Source organism: Rhinolophus sinicus, linkage group LG10 (genome assembly GCF_036562045.2).
Source record: "Rhinolophus sinicus isolate RSC01 linkage group LG10, ASM3656204v1, whole genome shotgun sequence".
Lineage (NCBI taxonomy): Eukaryota > Metazoa > Chordata > Mammalia > Chiroptera > Rhinolophidae > Rhinolophus > Rhinolophus sinicus.
In genome coordinates this window covers 4,904,369-4,925,403 of record NC_133759.1, presented here as the reverse complement: position 1 = coordinate 4,925,403, position 21,035 = coordinate 4,904,369, and the positions used below count along the sequence as shown (strand labels likewise).

The window sequence follows — 21,035 nt, the reverse complement described above, 5'->3', positions numbered from 1 at the left end:
CCCTGGCTGCCGTGTGGGGCTGGCCGGGCAGTCACATCAGGGCACGAGACTCAGGCGGCAACCCTCCCCAGCGGGGTTCCCTCTGCCGCAGGCCCCCAGCACACGGACAGTGCTGAGGCCCCAGGCACTTCCCTCCATGGCCGTTTCTCAGTCCCCTCCACGTGCTCCTGCTGCGTCCCTGTCCTGTCTAAGAGTTCGGGAATAACAGCATGGCATTTCCATGGCTCAGGGCCTGGGTTGCCCGTCACCAGGCCCTTCCTGCCCAAACCCCACCTTCCTGGAAGCGCCATCCAGCCCTCCTCCCCCAAGATGCCTTCTGGTCCCAGTCCCAGCACTTGGGCACCTGCCCGCCTTGTGTCCCAGCACGTTACAGCTGTAGCACGAGTGTGGCCCTTTGGAAAATGCTGTCAGAGTGACTCCCGGTCCCCAACTTTGTCCTGTAGGGTAAGACCATAGGTTCCAGAACTGTACAGCCTGGGTTCAAATCTGGACTTGACCACTAACTGGCTGAGTGGCTCTGGGCAAGTTATCCGACTCAAGGCGTCAGATTCCTCATGTGTACACTGTATCTCATGTAGAGTCACTGTAATACTGTATTAATAGCCAATATCTATGTGGCACTTGCTCTGTGCCAGGCTGGGCAGAGGCGTGCACTATGGGCAATATGACACCCCCAGCTCTTGTCCTCACAGGGGCCATGGCTGAGCAGGACTGTTGGGAGAGCCCTGGGCACAGATAGGGTTGATGAGGTCCTGAAGAAGCCAGCCTGTGCTCAGGCCTGGGAGGGTCTGAGCCATCGGGGCACGTGGTGGTCTGACTGCTTCTCCTGTGACAGAAGATTCCTTTTAATCATTTCCAAACTTGTGGCTGATTTAGGCTCCCACAGCCCCTTGCCTAACAACACAGGAGCCAGATTACTGGGGGACAGAGGGTGCAAGCTGCCCTGAGTCGCAAGGAGAGGGCACAGTCACCCAGCCATATCCCCCTGGGGCACGTGTGCCAGGCCGTGGGAAATTTCCTGGGGCTGGCCATTGGCTCAGTGCCAGTCTCAACTGTGCCACACAGAACGTCTAACTTTCCTTGGCTTTCATTGCAAGATGGAAAAATGTGGAATTAATCTCCCCTGTAGCATGGTTCTGACTTCATCAGATTCTAACAATCTAAAACACAGGCAACAAAAGGGGATCCCTTTGCTGTGGGGTCTGGGGAGCTGTCAAAGCAAAGTGGGGCTGCTGGGCCCAGCGCCTGCCCGCTCTGCCTTGTCTCCTGCCAGCTCCAGCGCTGTCTCTTGCTGTCTGTCTGTCTGTCTGTCTGTGTGTGCACATGCAGGGCCAGTCCACTGCCACGTCAGGGGTGACTGGGGGCTGGAGGGGCCAGCCCAGCTCCCTGAGGACAGGCGGTGCTGGTCTGAGCTCAGCCCTGCCCACACCCCAGGCTTTGCCTCTCAGCCCCAGCCTCTGCCCAGGCTAATGGTCCGCAGCACGGGGGTGCAACTGCCTGCCCTTGAGCAGCCTTTCCCATCCGTCAGTCTGAACGCTGGCACCATGGCTGCAGGGGTCTTTGTCCATTCCTTCTCACTACTGCCCTCCTGCTTCCAAGCACAGGTCCTGACACATACTGGGTGCACACGGAGTGCTGGATAGACAAGTGCCCAGCCCAGAGCACTGGGGACGCAGAGCCCCAGCCAGCCCAGGTCCCTCAGGGTGGCCCTCCTGCTGCGTGAGGCATACTCCCCCAGCTTGAGCCCTGGACCTGGCGGGCTTGAGGGGACAGCGAGGGCAGGAGAGGAGCGCAGGCAGGCGGGAAGGGCCCCCACCAACGGGCCTCCAGGCGTCAGCAGGAAGTGGGGGTGCACCGAGGGGGGCAGGAGTCCAGGAAGCAGGCGAGTTCCTCCCCTTCCCACCGCAGGCCTGACATGACGAGGGCTAACACGCTCTAAGGCCTCAACTTCCACGGGGAAGGAGTGGCGAGTCCCTCTCCTGCCACCGGCCGCCGTCTGACATGCTAACTTGCCCAGGGTCACACAGCGCTGATGTACAGAACTTTCTAAACAAATTCCTCCCAGTCTCTCTGGAGTCATCAACTGTCTTTTTAACCACAGTCTGCTGCTCACAACGCAAAACGAGCTTTGTCCCTTGAGCCTGCAGGTCCGTGTTTCTGTTTCACATTATCTCAGGGATAGAGGGTTTTTCTGCTGTTTCTGCACCCCCAGCCCCGCCTCCACTGACGATCAGCTCTGTTCAGGAAGGACGGGAAACACTTTTCTACTGCTGGATTAGCCACGGCACTCAGGAATCTTGGCCAGTTTACCTTCCTCGTGGCTTTACAGCAACTCCTTTTCAATGTACTTGTACACAGGCTTTTCCACATTACTGCTCACCCCCAAAGGAGAAGCGATAAAGAGTGGGTCCACTCACCACCACCCATAAAACCAGACGCTCCCGAGACCCGGGGGCGCTCGCCACACCAGGAGGAGACGAGGAGGGAGAGCGGCACAGCCCCGCTGACACTGGCCTATGTTCAGACTCATCTCTGTGCCAGCCATAGGCAGGCCAGCAGGGAGGCCAGTGCCCGGCAGGGACAGGCCTCACGGCGCAGGACGCCAGTCACCGCTCAGCCACAGGCTCTGCTGTGCTCTGACTCCAGTGTGCGTCCAAAAAGGGCTGAGCAAGGGGTGGGGGCCGCGGCCTCGGCCGCCTTCCACATCCTACTTCTCCGAGGCTGACTTGTCCAATGATCCACACACAGTGGTCCATTTACCAAAACCTGATAACACATAATTGTCCCAAGTCAGAGAGACAGTTTGGTAGCTCATTGGAGGCCTGGGAAACCTCAGTACAGCCTGGTATGTCAGGGTGTGGCCCAGCTGACGGGACCGCCTCAGGGACGAACATGGGCTCACAGTCTCCCTTGCCCGGTGAGTACCCGCTGACCATGGTGGGGGCCCTGTCCTCTCGCTTTGGCCAGTTTTCTGGACTCCCAGCCGGGCCCAGACCGCTCCCCCAAATGCCATGTCCTGCTGAGTTCAAAGCTTCTTTCTGTTTTTTCTCCTCCATCCAGCTGTGGCTACTGTGGGTACAGTGAGGGTCTGTACCAACAGTCCAGGCCTAGATAGGGCCCTCTACAGAGTGGGCAGAGGAAAGGGGCGGACCCGACTGTGACATCGCCGTCCCCTGCCGGCAGCACTTCATTTGGGAGAGTGCCAAGTGGGCAGCCACAGGGTCAGCCGCGATGGCTAACCTTGGAGCCACGCAGACCTCAGAGCCTGGGCTGCCCGTCACTATCACAACACTCATGAGACCTCTTCTCGTGGCCTGGGAGGACCCTTCCTTGAGGGCTCCTGGGTCCCCAGAAGAGCGAGAGCAAATCACCTGCAGCCCCCCTCTCCCTCTCGCAGAGCAGGCCCACAGTCAGTCTGAAGAGGTGCCCCTGCTGCCCCTCCCCAGCCCCAGGCCTGCTGGGGCCTCACAGGAGAAATCTCATACCACCATGACCATTCCCAGGCCCCAGAGGTAACCGCAGCCACCCCCGGCCCATCTGCAAGTGGCAGCTTCTGTGGGCAGCGGGTGCTTTCTGCCACAACCGCAGACTGGATGGAAGATGGAGCTGCTGCCATCCAGCCCCTCCCACAGCAACAAACACGAGCTCACCTTGCCTTTCCCTGTGCCTCTGCATCTGCAAAGCCAAAGGAGCCTACGATAAACTGCCAAGAAGAACAACAGGGCTGGGAAGGACGCAGCCCCTATGCAACCAGCTGGAGTCAGACCCCAGGTGTGCCCCTGGTACAGGCCAGTGTGTGTTGAGTCCCCCCAGGAGGCAGCCTCTTAACAGAGGACAAACAAGTCCCTTGTCTCCTAACCCAATGGCGGGACTCAGGCTATCCCGAACTCGACTTTGGTCCAAGGGCAGCCCTTCAATGTCCATGAAGAGAGGACGGCCAAACCCACTGCGGACCACGGAGGCCAGGAGGCTAGATATGTTGACATGGAGAGACGGCCCTTTTGTGGAAAGCAGCAACAACCCTATGACACGGCCTGTGTGCGAGTGACATCAGAGGGCTGCACACGCCCTACAAACAGGGATCACAGGGGGGCAAACAGGTGACTCACTCTACCTTCCCAGCACATTCGGTCTGGGCACACCTGGGAGGACAAGCTCCCAGGGAAAATGGCATAACTGCTTTAAAATCTGGAGTCTGTTTCCACAAACAATAGCTGGTCTACCCAGGAAAGCGAGCCCCTGAGGGTTATTAGGCAGCTCGGCCCACGTGAGGGCGGGCCCAGGGTCCCCACCTTCTCCACCAGCATGTAACCAGACGCCACACCTGAGCAGCCCATCAAACATGAACTGTCAGGCCCGTGGTGGGGCGCGGGGTTCCAGGTGTCTTGCAAAGAATGGGCCATTCTCCCCAACTCCCCAAAGCAAACAGGCAAAAATCCTTAGCCTTGTTCTGTTAGGTCGCAGTTACAACAACCTGGACATTTAACAAACTCAAACGCCAGAGACCCAAACTGGCAGTACTGGGGGGGCCTGCCCCACCTGCTTCCCACGGTTCGTAAGATCCAGTTCAGGAGCCCAGCGCCCCCCGGCGAGTCCCAGGAACCTGAATGTGACATCACGGCATCGCTGTGCAGCCTGAAGCATGGGTGTCATAAAACAACATGGCTGGAGCAGGAATTTCATGGCTTGGTCTTTTTAAAAAGCAGCAAGACGTGAATGAAACTGGAGTCAAAAATAACTTTGCTGTGGGCTTCTGAGGCAAAACCACCAAGCTACTGGTGGGCCCAGGCCCCTCTCGGCAGCTCCTGGGTCCTGTCCTGGACTCCGTGCCCCACCCCCTCGACCTTGAGGAAGACCCAGGGCTCTGCAACTTCCAGATATCACCTGAACCCGTCACTTAGGGGTTGTGAAGGAAGCGGAGGCAGCCAGTGTGGGAGGTGAGCTCATGCAGGAGTGCGGGCCGTGGAACGGCCCCTCCCCACCCAGCCAGAGTAGTTCCTGAGAATTCCCAGGGGGGGTTCTGAGGAGCAAAATGTCTCCTCAAGACAAAGCTAAATTCCATCATTAGGAAATACATTTTCCCCCACGACCATTATGATAACTCAACTCAAAGAACAGCTGTCACAAGACGTATACATCTTTTGGGCCAGCCCGGTGGCTCAGGCGGTTAGAGCTCCATGTTCCTAATGCCGAAGGCTGCCGGTTCGATTCCCACATGGGCCAGTGGGCTCTCAACCACAAGGCTACCGGTTCAACTCCCGCAAGGGATGTGGTGGGCTGCGTCCCCTGCAACTATAAACGGCAACTGGACCTGGAACTGAGCTGCGCCCTCCACAACTAAGATTGAAAGGACAACTTGACTTGGAAAAGTCCTGGAAGTACACACTGTTCCCCAATAAAGTCCTGTTTCCCTTCAATAATAATGAAGAGTATACATCTTTTGAAGAGCTTGGACCCTGATGCCTGGGTCCAGGTTCAGGGCTCCCGTCTAATGGGCCCCACGACTCATCCCCAATTTTCAACAACCGCCAGTGCACCCCAGTCCCCCTCACTCCTGGACCCTCCTCCTTCCTGGACCTGGGGAAAGACCTGTCCTTTCTCCCCCTCTCATCCTATTGTCCAGCCAGACCACTAGTGTCTCACTGGTGGCTCAAAAGCACTCCTGGGACTCGAGTTCAGCAGTTACACGCCTATGGAATGTCCACTCCTGCCACTACGGCGGGGTCACCTGGCCACACTGCCCCTTGGAAAACATGGACAAAACAGCTGGCACCAGTCTAGCACATCGGGTTATCTAGGCAGGGCTAGACTGTTATCATTTAGCAGGGGAGGAATCTGAGGCTCTGGGGAGCAGTGTCACCTGCCCAAGGTCACCCAGGTGATAAATGGTGCACTTGGCCCTCAAATCCAGGAGGGCAGACACCATGTTCTGAGCAGCCCAGGTTCTCTCCAGAGGGGGAGGGCCCATGGCTCACTGGGCTGAGTAGGGCTGCCTGAAACCCAGGGGGGACCTCTGCTCCCCATAGCTGCTAAGGACACATAGACTAGATGAACCCGGGCTGCTCAGAACATGGTGTCTGGCTGGGATCAGGGTCCCGAGGAACTCAGTGCAGGAGCCAGTGGAGCCCCAAACAGCAGCCTCACAGGGGTTAAGGAGGGGTCTCTCCCACACAAAGAAGGGCCAGGGCCAAGGGGGTGTGCTCTCTGGCCGGCGACCTCAGGGGCCTGGCCTGCGGGCTCTGATCACAGAGCAGTGAGCAAGGTCTTCTGGCCTTAACTTTCAGGAAGGTCAGGTTTGGTTTGCAGATCAACTTCTTGATGAAGCCACCCCCTCCCCGACTACACCAAAACTGTTTAGCAAGGGGAGCGGGGGAAGGTCTGACCTGTGCTGGGTCGAGCTCAGGATTGCCTGGCATCCTGAGGAAGCCCAGACCAAGCAGCCCCCGGGGCTGGTCCCGCACAACAGCTGCCACAGACGCCTCCCGACACGTGCAGGATGCTAGCTGCTGGTCGCCAGGCGGGAGGAGAACCTGGGGCTCTGCAGAAAAGCCTTCGGAAAACTGCAGGCCTCAGACAAACATCAGGAGGAGGGAAGTTATGAAGAGGACGTGATCCCCACACTCTGAGGACTTTCCACCTGAAAGAGCACCTGACAGGCCGCACAGCCCCAAGGGCGCACCTGTTCGGGGGACAGGTGAAGTTTATTTCCCCAAATACATACATTTTTGAAAAATAACGTGTGCACTTTGTAAAAAAGGTGTTCTCCCCAAAACAAAACAGCACAACCCCAATTCGGGAGTTAAAGGGCTGGGTTTCAGATGCTGCACACACTCCAAGGGCAGTGTGGTTTCCTTGGGGTCAGAGGATTCTGGGCCGGGAGGGCTAGCGGAAGCCGCCTCACTCACTTGCTGGGGGGCCAGGAGCCTCGCAGAGGCCAGCTGCGGTCCTGCCCTCTAATCACCCCCGTTGACCCTCCTGCAGTGAAACCTGGCTCCAAGCTGGTCCCCAGCCAGGGCAGCTGCAGACGTCACATCCTGGGGATAGGACCGTAATAGCTCTGCCCCCTGCCCAGGTCCCAGCCTCTGTGTCCCTATCTCTACTCCACCCCAGACCCTCAGCGTGGGTCAGGCCCTAACTCCACCCTGCTCAGTGGTCCCATCAGAAGCACAAACTCCTGTGCTGCTGCTGTTACCCCCCCACACACACAGGACCCATGGCCCTCTTGACTTGGCCGCTGGACTCCCGCCTGGCGTGCTATTCCCAGCTGTCCCACTGCCAGCCCCTCCTTGGACGCAGGCCTGATATCAGCAGTCAGTGCTGGGACCTTCCTGAGGGTGGGACTGGGTCCCACACAGAGCCCCATACACAGAGAGGGCTGAACAAATATGTGTGCACGGCAGGAACCCACCACCCGTTGTGAGGGCTGAAGACTGGCTCTCCTGGGCAGGGACGCAGTGGGGAGCTGGAGGAGCCATTTCTGGTGCCATCGTGAAGACCCTCCCCCACAGCCAGGCCCTGAATAATGACAAGGCATTGATGGACACCGTCCAATGGACTTCACACAGGCTGGCATTTCTAATCTTCACAAGAGCTGCATGAAACGGGTGCTGGTAACAGCTCTGTGTTCCAGATTTGGAAACTGAGGCACAGAGGTAAAGTAACTTGCCCAAGTTCACTGAGCTAGGCAGTGGGAAAGCTGGGATTTGCACCCAAACAAGCTCTGAGCCCCATCCCTCCAGGGCTTCGCGTAGCTGCCTGACCCCCGGGCCTTTGCGTTGCCCAGAGATGCCCCTGGACAGCACTGAGACTGGGTCCCTGGCCTTCAGCCTGTGGCAAATGGGCCACAAACACCCGGAGAGGACGACTCCATCACTGGGCCGCAGCCAGCCTGCTGAGCCAGAGGGCAGGCTCTGAGGACCGTGAGCCCTGCAATGTATGTGGTGCCCCACTCACGTCTCCCAGGGCCGGAGGCTCTGTGCCTTACCCAGTAAACATCCAGCCGCTGCCCACTGCAGCCCCCATGGCTCTTGCGTGAAAGGCTGTTGTGCAGGAGGGCGGCCCCAAGGAAGGCAGAGGCCACTCTTGTCAGCGGCCTTGTCAGGGAGGGAAGGGGCAGCGAGAGGGGAGGACAGCATGATTCAGATGGGCGGCTTTGAAGTGGAGTTGGTGCTGGGGTGGCTGAGACACCCACCGGCCAGAGCACAGGGGCACATCAGGATAGTGAGGCGCACCCACTGAGGGGACGGCATCCGAGGCCGACAGCCACAGACCACGGAGGCTCAGGGCCCGGCTGAGCTACCCACCAGGAGAAGGACGGTGGTGGGCGCCCAGCTCCAGGCCTCAGGGGAGCCTCCAGAGAGGGGGCTGCCCTCAGCCTGGCTGTCCCAAGGGCGTGGGGACCAACCCCAGTGGGGACAGCTCTGGCTGTGGCTGGAGCACCCCAGCTAGAGCCCCAACTCCAGGAGGTGGTGGGCCTGGAAAATGGCTGGCAACCGAGGGTCAGCACCAATGCACGGCCCCCGGCTCTGCAAACGGGCTGCACTCTAAGGCCTCACGGGGGCTTCAGCTGTGGAACCCAAGCTTGGAACTCAAAGAGCCCAGAGTCCATGGCACTTTGGCATTCAAGAACACACCCTGCTGGGCACAGCAGGTGGCTGGTGACGGGCTGGGCAGCAGGTGGGTGGAGTGGCATGTGGGTCTGCACAGGGTGCCACCGAGTCATTCGGACCCCGGCCACAGGCCAGCCTTCACTTACTGCCTGTGATACTAGTTTCTTACAAAGTTACTGTCGTGCTCCTAACTGCTAACACATAACCAACCCTCCAAGTGCACCCCGAAAACACTTAACACAAAGTGCTTTTAGTGTTATACGCCTCTGGATCCAATGACGCTATTTTAAACCATCTTCTCAGACTTAATTTCCAATTTTATCCTATAAACTTCTAATTGATTCCACCCCCCGATCTCCCACTTGAGGAAGTGAAGGCATGAGGCGGGTGTGGCAGCTTCTGCCGCATGTGAGGTGGGGGCAGTTTTAAGTCTTTGCATGCTGCTCACGTCTCTCTCGGCACATGCCTTCTTCTCAGGAGGTAACAGGCTTTCAGGAACATCTGCACCATGTGCCCGTAGCCACCATCCCCGTCACCGATGCCAGACCTTTCCCTTCAAATGCCCTTTCCTCAGTGGGTCCAAGGTGCGCAGTCCCAGCTGGGATGCTGTGACACACGTGGACCACATGACACAAGGAGGAGGGGCTTTTCTCCCTGAGCCCCAGGCCCATGACGCCACACCACTGCAGCTCCGTTTCTGCCAGACGCAAACGTCCTTTGCGTCCCTCCTTCACTCTCACTTTACCCGAGCTGCCCCAGGAGAGAGGGGTCTGCACCTGGAGCCAAGGAGGGAAGGGGCCCGAGGACCTTTAAATCCTGCCTTGTCCCACCTTCATGCCCCACGCCAGCCACGCTGGGCTGCGCTTGTGGCCTGGATGTGCCCAGGGCTTCCTCCAGGCCCGCAGGCAGGTCACTCCCTCTGCCAGCACCTCCCTCCCACCGCAGGAGATGCCCCCGCTGGCACCCCTGCAGCGCTGGCTGCCACCTCACGTCAGGGCATTTTGCTCTTGCTCACCCTGCTGCACCCCAAAGTCTGCGGTCTGAGCATGCATGCTCCACAGGGGGGCCCACGTCTGTCTCAGGAGAGTGGTCAGCACCCCAGCTCCCGAGGGCCAGGCACAGGCCAACACTTCCCACAGCTTCACCTCCTTTAATCGTCACCACGATGGTGAAAGGAGGAGCCCACGACCTGCACATTACAGATGAACACACCAGAGCTTGGGGAGCCCAGGGCGTCTCTCCAGGTCACTCAGAGGATAAGCAGTGACAGCTCAGACCCAGAGCTTGGGCTCCTGGACGCCTTGACTCCCGTCCCTGGAGTGCCCACCCGGTGAAGAGTGGGATGAATGGACAGTGTTCCTTTCAAGCTGCTGTGGCCCAGGCCAACCTTGCGTGGGCACACCCCGGCAGGATCCAGAACTGGTGGTCTGGGGCCCAGCGGCTTGGCCAAGGCTTGGACGGCCCTGAGAGCCAGGATCCCAGGGCAGGCACTGCTGCTTCACTAACTTGGGATGGAAAATAGGTCCATTATGTTTTTAAAAACAGCACCTGCTGGCCAGCCTCAGATGGTCCAAATGGCAGGCCAAGTGCAGACAATGGCGAACTTGCATCACACCTACCTGTGTAAGGACGTCCAGCTGGCCCACGATATGCTCCAGCGTGCTGGTCAGCGTCTGGGGCACGCTTACGGGCTCCTGGGGCCGGCTCCGCACTGACTCCTGACTCCTGTCCCTGTCTGCTGGGACGGGGAAATCCACCTCTGGCTAAAGACAATGAAAGGAAAGACAGCCTTCAATCTTAATTGAGTGCTCGAGGAAACCCTGACAGAGGAACGGCCCTGCCGAAGGAACAAGTGGAAAACTACCAGCAAACTCGAGAAAACAAGCTCCAAATGCTGGTGAGCAACAGCCGTGTGCCGGGACTCCCACAGCCAGGCCGCGCGCCCTCCTCCGGGCCGCACGCCCTCCTCCGGGCCGCACGCCCTCCTTCGGGCCGCACACCCTCCTCCAGGCCTTTCTTTCTGAGCAGAGGCCATGAGTAAAGAGTGGAATCAGAGCACCTGGCAGTTGGGCTGGAGGGGCCTGGGAGGGAGGAGCAGATGGGCCAGAGAGTGCCCTCCGGCCAGCTCCTGGAGGCCCCGGGCTGCCTAGACAAGACTCCAGGAACGTGAGGGGCTCGGTGTTTCTGCCTAAGATCTTCCAGTTTCCAAATACAGGAACCACTCCCCCAGCACCCACCCCACCGAGAACTAGTGATTTCCTAAGGGGATTCACTCCAGTCTATGTGTCCCCCAAAACTCAGGCTCTGTTCTGTGCACAGACGAGAGCTTCTCCTGCCCTAGGAAGCACCAGCCTCCTGAGGACACGGCCGGCAGATGCCCCAGTTTTGGCCCGGGAACCGACACGTCCTCTGTGGACTTATCCCTGTGGGAACGACGAGCTCGGTGAGGCCCACACGTCTGGCCGGCCCCACAGCCCCAGTGACCCCAGACTGGGCTATAAACCACACGCTCACTCACGGACACTCCAAAGGTTACCATGCCACTCTCGGCTTCGCCAGTCCTCCAGGGCTCGCCACCGCCTTCGGGAGAAAACTCTAGCCCTGGACAAGGCACCCAGTGCTGGGCCTGCCCCTTCTGCAGCTCCCTGTGTCCTGTCCGCTGGGAAGGCCCTCGTCCACCTCTCATTCCCTCTGCCCCGAGCAGCCCGTCCTCCACTCACTTGGCAACCCAGTCAGAAGCTCCTCTCTGCTCCCGCACACGTGGGCCTGCGCCACCCCTGCCCCGCACCTCAGGGCCAGGACACCTGCGCAGGAGAACCCAACGCCGCCCGCCCACGTGTCTGTGTCCCTGTCCCTGTGTCCTGCCTGCACTCATCACCCGTCGCGGGTAAAGCCAGGACATCGCTGGGCTCAGAGCTCGCTGACTACCCATGCACCACAGAGCTGAGGTGACCGCACGTTTTTCTTTACTACGAAAGTGTTCTGATCGCACAGATAAACTCTCAGGTGCACGCTGATCTGAACTTGGGAAAATGCAGGCCCTGGCAATTAAAGAGAACTTGGACGTGAGACCTGGCCAGAGGGTATTCCTGAGAATGGAGCAGCACATTCCCACACGGCCACCACTGGCACATGTGCTGTGGCACCGTGGCCACCTGGGAAGCCCTCAGCCCACCAGAGCTGGGCTCCTCCCACCCTCCAGGAATCAGTGCAGTTCCGATCTCAATGCCAAAAGGAAGCATTTCAGAAGCCTCGACCCGCCTTCACCTCACCGCGGTGGCCCTTGGACCGAGGAGGTGCTCTCGGAGACACAGCTGAGTGCTGTGGGGAAAGCAGCGCGTTGGCGGACATCCGAGCTCCACCACTGACCGGCTAAAGGGCCGTGGGCAAGAAAGAGGCTGAACCTCTCTGGGCCTCCTGTTCCTCATCTGTAAAATGGGGTGATGACTGACTGAGCCTGCCCTTCCAAGGGCTGGGCTGGGAGAAGTGCTTATCTGAAATCACCAGCAAGCCTTTCCTCAGACACGTTCCCAGTCCTGAGCCCACTGTTCCAGAGGACCCCAATTCCAGACATGCATGCCGTTCCTCTGCACACCGAGTCCCCACGGCTCCCTCAGGAAGGGCCCACAGGAAGGGGGGAGCCGGGCACCGATACCCCACAGCTGACATCTTCCAGGAGTGGCCTGACTGGGAGGAGGGAATGGAAATTCTGGTGCTTTAGAAAAGCCCCGCAACTGTGCCAAGCTGAGCCTCTGAAGCACAGTGACATCGGCGTGGTGGGGAGGTGGGTGAACACTGAGGACAGCAGACGTGTGCCTGAGCCAGAGAGGTGGCCTTTGGAAGAGAAGTCACGGAACCAACATGTTTTCCCATCTATTCCCAGCTTCCATGGGCTGTGTCCATTCTACAACAAAGGAAACTGAGGCTCAGACGAGAAGCGACTGTGGGAAGGTGCCCAGCCGCGAGCCTCATGCACAAGTCCAGGGTCCTGCCGCTGGCCTATGCTTCTGGCCACGCCATTTGGTCCCCGTCTTACCTTCACCACCAGGATGAGGCCCTTGTCAGCTTCCTTGTCCATTCCCTTCAGCACACATGACAACACTCAACACACTGCGAGTCTAGCATAGAAAGAGGTATTCGCTGCTGTTTACTTGTCACCTATGCGCCAACGTTTTACACACGTCACTTCATTTAAGCCTTGCAATGGCCCTTCCCAGCAGGCATTCTTAACCTTATCTTTCAGCTAGGGAAGCAGGCTCAGGGAGGTTAAATAACTTGTTCTAGGTCACCCAGGAAATGACAGAGCCGGGATCTGAACCCAAAGTACAGCAGTTGTATCCCCGTACATCCCCATGGAGGCCCCCAGCTCCTGGGTCTAACACTTTCTACGTCATTCCCCCACCCCTCCTGCCCTGGAATGCCTGTCTGGCCCAGAGCAGGCCCTCCACAAACACTCACCACCTCAAAGAGCCAAGCCCACCACGGTGACATTCCTGGGTAATGAAACCTTCCCAAGACCAAGCGCTAGCAGCCCTGCCCCACACAGCATCGCAGCCAGTCACCTGCACTCCAGCACTCTGGAGACATGGCATTTCCCCGAGAGCTTGGCAAGTAAGCAACAAAACAGAGATGATGGAAGAGACACATGTCCCAGGGCTGAGTAATGACCACGGCGGAATAACCAGAGTAGTGTTTAAGGGGAAAACGGTACAAGCGTTCTGTCTGTCCAACATCGAAGGGTACTGGGGACCCTGCCTGGTGGTTCTCAGACGTATCACGAGTAAAATCACAACAACATTAACTTACTCACACAAGCCCACGGAGCTGCACCAAGTTGACAACTTTCATTTCAGCTTAACATCAAAAGAGAGAAAAAGGTGAAACTCAGAATAGATGAATCTAACTTCGTGGAAATCTCACCTGGGGTCTTAGGTGTCCCCTCTCGCCCCGGCCCCCTGTGGGGTCCTGGGCTCTCACAATCAGTAGTTTCTGCCTGCCTCAGTTTCTGTTGCTGCCAGCCTGTCATATGCCACCAGGAGCTCAGCACTTCACACACTGCAGGAATTGCGTAAGTGTCTATGGTTGATCTCAGCCACTCAAACACATGGGTAACCAACTCATAAGTTTTCATTAAAAAAGGTGAAACAAAAAAGCTTGCAGGTCTCCCTGTGATAAGAAATCAACCCATCGGGGGTTAACTTCTAGACCGGTCTCTGGATTGACTGTGGTCTCACTTTTTCATCAAGATGCAGATATGGATAAGGAGCTTCCTTCCGCCTAGGATATAGAAAGTTGGGGAAAGCATGAAACCCATCCTCACAAGAAAAAGCCCGACAATCAACAAGAATCATTTTTCTTAAATCAGAGCGTAAACAACTAGCCTGAAATCTAAGACTCTTCCTCCAAGGAAAACAGGAAGTGAACACGGCTCACCTTTGGCAAAGCATGGAAGGGACGCTGAGTGCTTACAAGTGGGTATGAAGAACTGAGTTATAAGTTTTAACAAATGGCTAGAGGCTGAGTGTGGAGGGGAAGTGAAGAACACCTGGGAGCCACAGATACAAGGGGTATTGACATCCAATCCACTCACAGGTTCTCCTCCACAAACCTCCATGGGGCTTTCATGAGAAAGACTGGGAGCAGGGCAGTGGATGGGAGCAAACCATCCTTGAGGTGTGCAGGCCTAGAAGAGGGGAGTCGACACAGAAAAGGCATAAAGCCTACCAGGACCTTTCTCCCCTACAGAACAAAATCTTAAATTTTGGGGGAAGAGCAAAGAAAGATAAAACCCCTCTGGCTTTGGGGGATAGGCAGGAAACCATCCTGAGCTGAGATCACTGAGCTCTCCTATGGCTGAGGAAGGGGCAGGACTCCCAAGACCCAGGGTCATAGGGTCTAAGATAGAACCTGGGCAAGGGCAACAGAGCATTCCCCCCACACCCCAACACAGCAAGCAAGTACCAAGTAACAAGCAGCAGCAGCCTGTAGCTGAGGGAAGGACGACAGCATGGAGACAGACACCCTCTGAGAGGCAGGCCCCCTAGGGAAGGTGGCACAGGAACAGTGAAAAAGCCCTCCAACAGCCAGACCTCACTTTAAGTACACAGGAACACTAAACTAAGCTCAACTCCTGATAAACACTATTTACCTCAATCTCCACTGTCCGAACTGCAAGGTCTGGCATTCAATCAAAAAGTATGAGACACACAAAAAGGCAAGGGGAATAAAACCCGCTGTTGAGAGGCAAAGCAATCAGCAGAATCAGATTCAGATGACTTAGATAGTGGCACTATCAGATAATTTAAAATAACTATGCTTAATATGTCAAATGTTCTACTGGGAAATGTGGACAGCACACACGAACAGGTGGGGAATTTCCGCAGAGAGGTAGAAATGGTAAGAGACGATGGAAATGCTAGAAATAAGAAACTCAGTGACAGATATGAAGAATGGTTTTGATGGGCTCAACTCAGTGGAGGAAAAGAATTTAGTGACCTTAAAGATAGATCAATTCCTCACACTTGGGAAAAAGCATCCTTGGGAAAAGAACAGAACAGAGCGTCCATAAGCTGTGGGGCGATGTCAGATTGTCTAACGCATGTATGACTGGAATCCGAGAAGGAGAAACGAGACATTTCTTAGAATGCAAGTTTGCTAGTAATAAATTCTCTTATCTGAAAAAGTCTTTATTTCTCCATTTCTCAAAGATATTTTTGCTTAGTATAGAATTCTGGGTTGAGTTTTTTCTTTGAATACTTTGAAGATGTAACTTCAGTGTCTCCTGGCTTGTGTAGTTTCATATGAGAAAAATTCTGTAATTCCTACTTTGGTCGCCTCTATATAATGTGTCTCCCTTCTCTGTCTATCTTCAAGATTTTCTTTTAATCTTTGGTTTTCGGAAGCTTAAATATAATTTGTATGGGCTTTTGTTTTGTTGTTTTTCTTCAGCCTACTTGTTATTTCTCTGAGTTTGGATCTGTGGTTTGATGCCTTTCATTATTTTTTGAACATTCTTGGCCATTATCTTTTCATTATCACCAGAACACCTTAAATGTATTATGAGTTCCCTAGGGCTACTCTAAAAAGTTGTCACACTTAGTGGCTTAAAACAATAGAAATTTATTCTCTCAGAGTTCTGGAGGCCAAAGGTCTGAAATTACGGTGTCAACAGGGCCACACGTCTGGAGACACTAGGGTCATTTTTTGCCTCTTCCAGTTTCTGGTGACTCCAGGATTCCTTGGCTTGTGGCTGCATAACTCTGATCTCTGCCTCCATCTTCAGAGGTGTCTCTTTTCTGCGTGTCTCTTATAAGGACACTTGCCATTGGATTCAGGGTCAACCCAATAATCCAGGATGAGCTCATCCTGAGATCTTTAATTACAATGACAAAGACCTTCTCCCCAAATAAGGTCACATTCACAGGTTCTGGGGGTTAGGGCATGGACACATATTTGGGGGGGGGGGGCACCATTCAACCCACTACAGAATGCTTAGATATAAATCAAACAACATATGTACAAAATCTATTTGCTGAACACTACAATGTACTGATGAGAAAAATCAAAGACCAATATCAATGAAGAGAGATATTATGTTGATGTATTGGAGGCTCAATTGTTTTAAGATGTCAGTTCTCCCCCAAATCACCTACAGGAATCAAAAAGCTGATTCTAAAATTTATATGGAAAGGCAAGGGAACTAGAAAAGCCAAAAACATTTTGAAAAAAAGAGCATTAGAGGACTCACATTACCTGACCTGAAGACTCAGGACAGTGTGGTGATGGTGAAAGGCAGGCACATATATCAACGGAACAAACAGAGTCCAGAAATGGACCCACAGGTATCTGGTCAATTAATTTTTAACATAGACACACAAACAACTTAGTGGACAAAACAGTTTTTTCAACAATTGCTGGAACAAGTGCATATCCACATGCAAAGAAATGAACTTCAGTACATACCTTGCACCATGTACAAAAAGTATTAATAACTCAAAATGGATCACAGATCTAAATGCAAAACCTAAAACTATAATATCAGCATACACTTTTCTTCTAAAGTACAGGAGGAAATCTTTGTGAGCTCGGGTTAGGTAAAAATTTCTTAGATATGACACCCAAAGCATGATCCATAAAAGAAAAAGTTGATAAAATGAACTTCATCAAAATTCAAAACATCTGTTCTTTGAAAGACTGTTAAGAAGATAAAAACACAAACCACAAACTGGGACAAAATATTTGCAAGTCACATATTTGGCAAAGGACTTGCACCCAGAATATATAAGAACTTTCCAAACTCAGTGAGAAGACAGCCTAATTTTTGAAAATAGGCAAGAGATTTGTTTGCCAAAGAACACATAAAGATGGCAAACAAATACATAAAAGATGCTCTACATCATTAGCCATTAGGAAAATGCAAGTTAGAATCACCGTGAGATACCACTATACACCTATTAGAATGGTCTAAAGTTAAAAAGACTGGCCACACCAAGTGCTGGTGAGGAGGTGGAGAAACTCGACCTCTCATATACTGCTAGGGAGATTGTAAGATGGTACAACCACTTTGGAAAACAATTCGACAGTTACTTAAAAGGGTAAATATGCACATATTGTATGTTCCATTCAACTCCTACGTATTTACACCCAAGAAAAATGGAAATGTATATAATAAAAAGATATGTACATGAAAGTTAATGGCAGCTTTATTTGTAATAGCCCCAAATTGAAAATAACCCAAATGTTCACCAACAGGCAGGTAAACAAATTGTGGTATATCCATTGGATGGTGTACAATGCAGCTATAGAGATGAATGAACTATTGATATACATGAGTGACTTTCAAAATAATTAGGCTGAGTGAAAGAAACCAGACCAAAAGAATATGTAACTATATGATTCCATTTATATCAAATTCTGAACAACGCAAACTGTCTACAGTGACAGAAACCAGATCAGTAGTTGCCTGGGTCTGGAGATGGAGGGAGTGGACTGACCACAAAGGGGCACAGGGGACTTCTGGGGATGATGGAGTCGTTCTGTACCTTGCTCATCGTCGGGATTACATGACTACGTGTTTGCCAAAATTCAGAGAATGGTTCACTTTTTAAAATGGTGGATGTTACTATTTATACATTAATAAGTCTGATTTTTTAAAAAATGCAGTTAAAATTGAAATGCTCCTGGGAGCCCAAACTACCCATCACATGACCCTGCAATTGACAACACCCATCGGTGGCGCTTAAGATGCAAATCACCACCTTTCCATGCGACATCACCAATGGGCAAAACCCAAGGCTGAAGACCCCAGGTGAGGCCCGTGAGGTCTACCACTGGTCTGGAGATTAGTTTCCAAATGCAGAAAGCCAGCGTCACACTTCAGAGTAAAGCCTCAGTTCCCAAAGCCTCAGTCTCCCCGATTGTCAGCAGATGTCCCCAGGCAGGGTTTCCCAAGCAGCAGCTGTCCAGTCTATGGAACGTCAGGCCTCAGCCACTTAGGGATCTCCATACACCTTGACAGTCGTGAGCGAGCAAGGTCTGCATACACCTGACCAGCAGCCAGGAATGGCTGGAGTTTTCCCATAAAGATGTTGTGAACTGACTTGACAGAATGCCCCCCTCCAGTGAGTGAGGTAGTCAATGATTAACACCTACTCAGGTAGAACTTTCTCTTTTTCTTTTAATCTCTAACACTGGACCTTGCCCCCAGCCCGGCCTGCTCTGGAAACTCTGTAACAGACAAAAACATCCAGGGACTGGTCCACCGTTTGAGTCTGAGCCAGAGAGAGGACAGGGAGGTGACTCAGGCCCAAGATCTGGGCTGTCTCACGGGTACCCTCCTTGTATAGACCCAGGTGGGCAGCACATCTGGCCACTGCCCATTTAAAACACCAAAGCATGTCACTGTGTTTCCGAAGCAGGGCTGAGTACAAAACTGGAAGAAGTGGACACACAGTTAAAGCTTTTCAGCTGAATTGTTCATCGCATACATGGCCTGCTAAGTCAGGGTGTAAGGATCACGGCCAGACGTTTCTCAGTCTGTATCTCAGGCCTTTGGCTTTGGCAATTTGCCCTCATGGAAAGTTGAGAGGCGTCCCTGTCTAGCCACCTCCTGTTTGCTAAACCCGGCCCCGGGAGGAGAGCAGGGAACAGGGCAGAGCTCATTTGGGCTCACCCTCACTGCCAGCATCTCGAGTGGAAAAAGGCACGGCTGTTTCCTCAACTCAAAGCTCCAAACTGGCCCTGTATTCCCCACACATATTTGTGGACAGATATACTACAGTCTTGTTTGCCCTATAATTTAGGGTTCCGGCCTGGAGTCCAACAAGAGAGGAAACTTCTAGTTCTAAACATAGCCCTGAACCCAAGAGGAGTTCTGGTTTCTTAAAATCATCTAATTGTTCAGCAGTCTTGCCAAAGCTCTTGCAAGCCAGCTGAGTCTGAGTATGGGACTTGGTTACTGCTGCTGGCTTTGGTATGAACGTGTCTGAAGGTGAAGGGTGCCTTGCGCATGACCAAGGCCTTTGTGAGAGCATTCCCGCTGAACACCACCCACTTCCGTGAGGGCTGGCCCTTGCTCAGTGCAGTTCCACAAACATGTCTGAGGGCCCACCCCGGGCTGAGCGTGGAGTACCCTAGGGTTATCTACCCCCTACCTGGAGACAGAAACACCTCTCCTCCTACCGCAAACATCGCAACTGTGGCCCCCTGGGACGGAGATCAAGGCTTCTGATAAAGCCCAAGTGTTGACTGTAGATTTAAAAAAAAAAAAAAAAAATTGAAGTGCTTTGAACTAATTTTAGACTTAGAGAAAAGTTGTGAAAAATAGAACAGAGAATTTCCATCTATCCCTCCCCCAGGTTCCCCCAGTGTTAACACCTTACGTAACCATGAGAACAACGATCACCAGGAAATCAACACTGGGACGATGCCAGTAATGAAACTAAGGACACCATGGGACTGTCACCAATTTTTCTACTAACATCCTTGGACCCTGAGGTCCCAGAATCAGCTGCAGGGCTCACACTGCATTCACTTATTTCTCCTTGGTCTCCTGCAATCTGGCAGCACCACGCGCCCCGTCCCCCCCTCCCCTCGCCCCTTCGCGACCTTGACACTTTGGAATAGTACTAATCAGTTAAGTGTCCCTCGATTGGAGCCTGATGTTTTCTCATGATTGGAATGAGGTTACGTATTTCGGACAAGAACACCACCGAAGGCGTGTGTGTGGCACCATCACGCTGACCTGCATCGCTGCGGTGTCGGCCTCTCTGCCAGGTCTCCCCAGTGCAAAGCGCCACTTCTCCCTGTGTAGCTAATCTGGGGGGACTGTGGCTTTTGAAAAGGAAACGCGTTGCTGTCATTACAAACTCCGTGTGTCAATCCAGCTTGTGGGTGGCTGCAGCTGCCCCACAGATGAGAGGCGTCTCATGAAGACGAGCCACAGAGCGACATCTCTGGAAGACGCCGAAGTTCTCCGTGACAAAGAGGACCAGTAGCAGTTTATTTATAGATCCACTTGAAGACAGCTCATTGTAACTACTGGAGTTGAATTTTTAAAACCCGGGGAACAAAGGCTGGCTATTTTAAACTCTCCTTGCACTTAGTTCAATGGAGAGTGTTAGAGGCACGGACCACACCCGGGCATTGCTCCCAAGCTTGGCAATTCATATTTTGTGCAGCATCTCAGGACACGAGCAAAGTCTGCCAAGACGGATAACCGACTGGCTCCGCCTACACAGCAGAGGCGGTTGGCCTTAGATGGGCCAAATCCTCACACGCGTGCTGTAGGGACAGAGCTGGGGAGGCCGCATCCCACAGGGTCTCAGGACCTCCTGTCCTGGAAAAGGAAGTTGCACCCCGCTGCTGTGAACTCAGGTTACAGGACATTTCCCTCCCTCCCCCTGAAGGCTGCGAAGAGGGACAGCGCCCCCCAGCGGATGCCTGTCCCAGGACAGCTGGCAGTAGCTGGCCCACCTGCCCCAGGGCCAGATACAACTCCAGGGTGGAACAAGGGTGTCCTGGGTGGGGCCCAAGTCACAACTATCCCTGAGGACAGAGAAGGGAGAAACCCGGAAGCTCCTCCTGCCCCAGCCCAGCTGCTGCTCTACGCCCAGGCTGTGCAGTCTCCACACCAGAGCCACTGTGGGGAGGGAGACATGGGTGATCTCGAAGCCCCATCCTTATTTGAACACAAGGCATCAAACTGCATTCTTGACAAAATGTGGAAAACTGTGACTATAGACTAGGCATTTGATACTAAGGAATGATTACTTTTGTTGGATGTGATAAGAGCACTGCAGTTATATAACCAAAACCTTTTCACTTAGGGCAAAATATATCTAGGATGAAATACAAACACTCCAACTCTTCTATAAAAACGTGGGGGGGAGATGAGTGAAGACTGGCAAAGTGACAAAGCGAGGCGAC

At 53.9% G+C, this 21,035-nt stretch overlaps 1 protein-coding gene across 3 annotated transcripts in view; it reads right to left on the bottom strand.

Moving 5' to 3' along the window:
* POC1A (POC1 centriolar protein A) overlaps positions 1-21,035 on the bottom strand; it is a 64,093-nt gene that overhangs the window by 8,542 nt on the left and 34,516 nt on the right. For 2 of the 3 annotated variants that reach the window (XM_019753298.2, XM_019753297.2), the window contains exon 10: positions 10,229-10,372. The exons of the other annotated variant lie outside the window; for it this stretch is intronic. In XM_019753298.2, the coding sequence (XP_019608857.1) occupies positions 10,229-10,372 (144 nt within the window). The remainder of the gene's footprint in view (positions 1-10,228; positions 10,373-21,035) is intronic. 3 annotated transcript variants of the gene reach the window in all.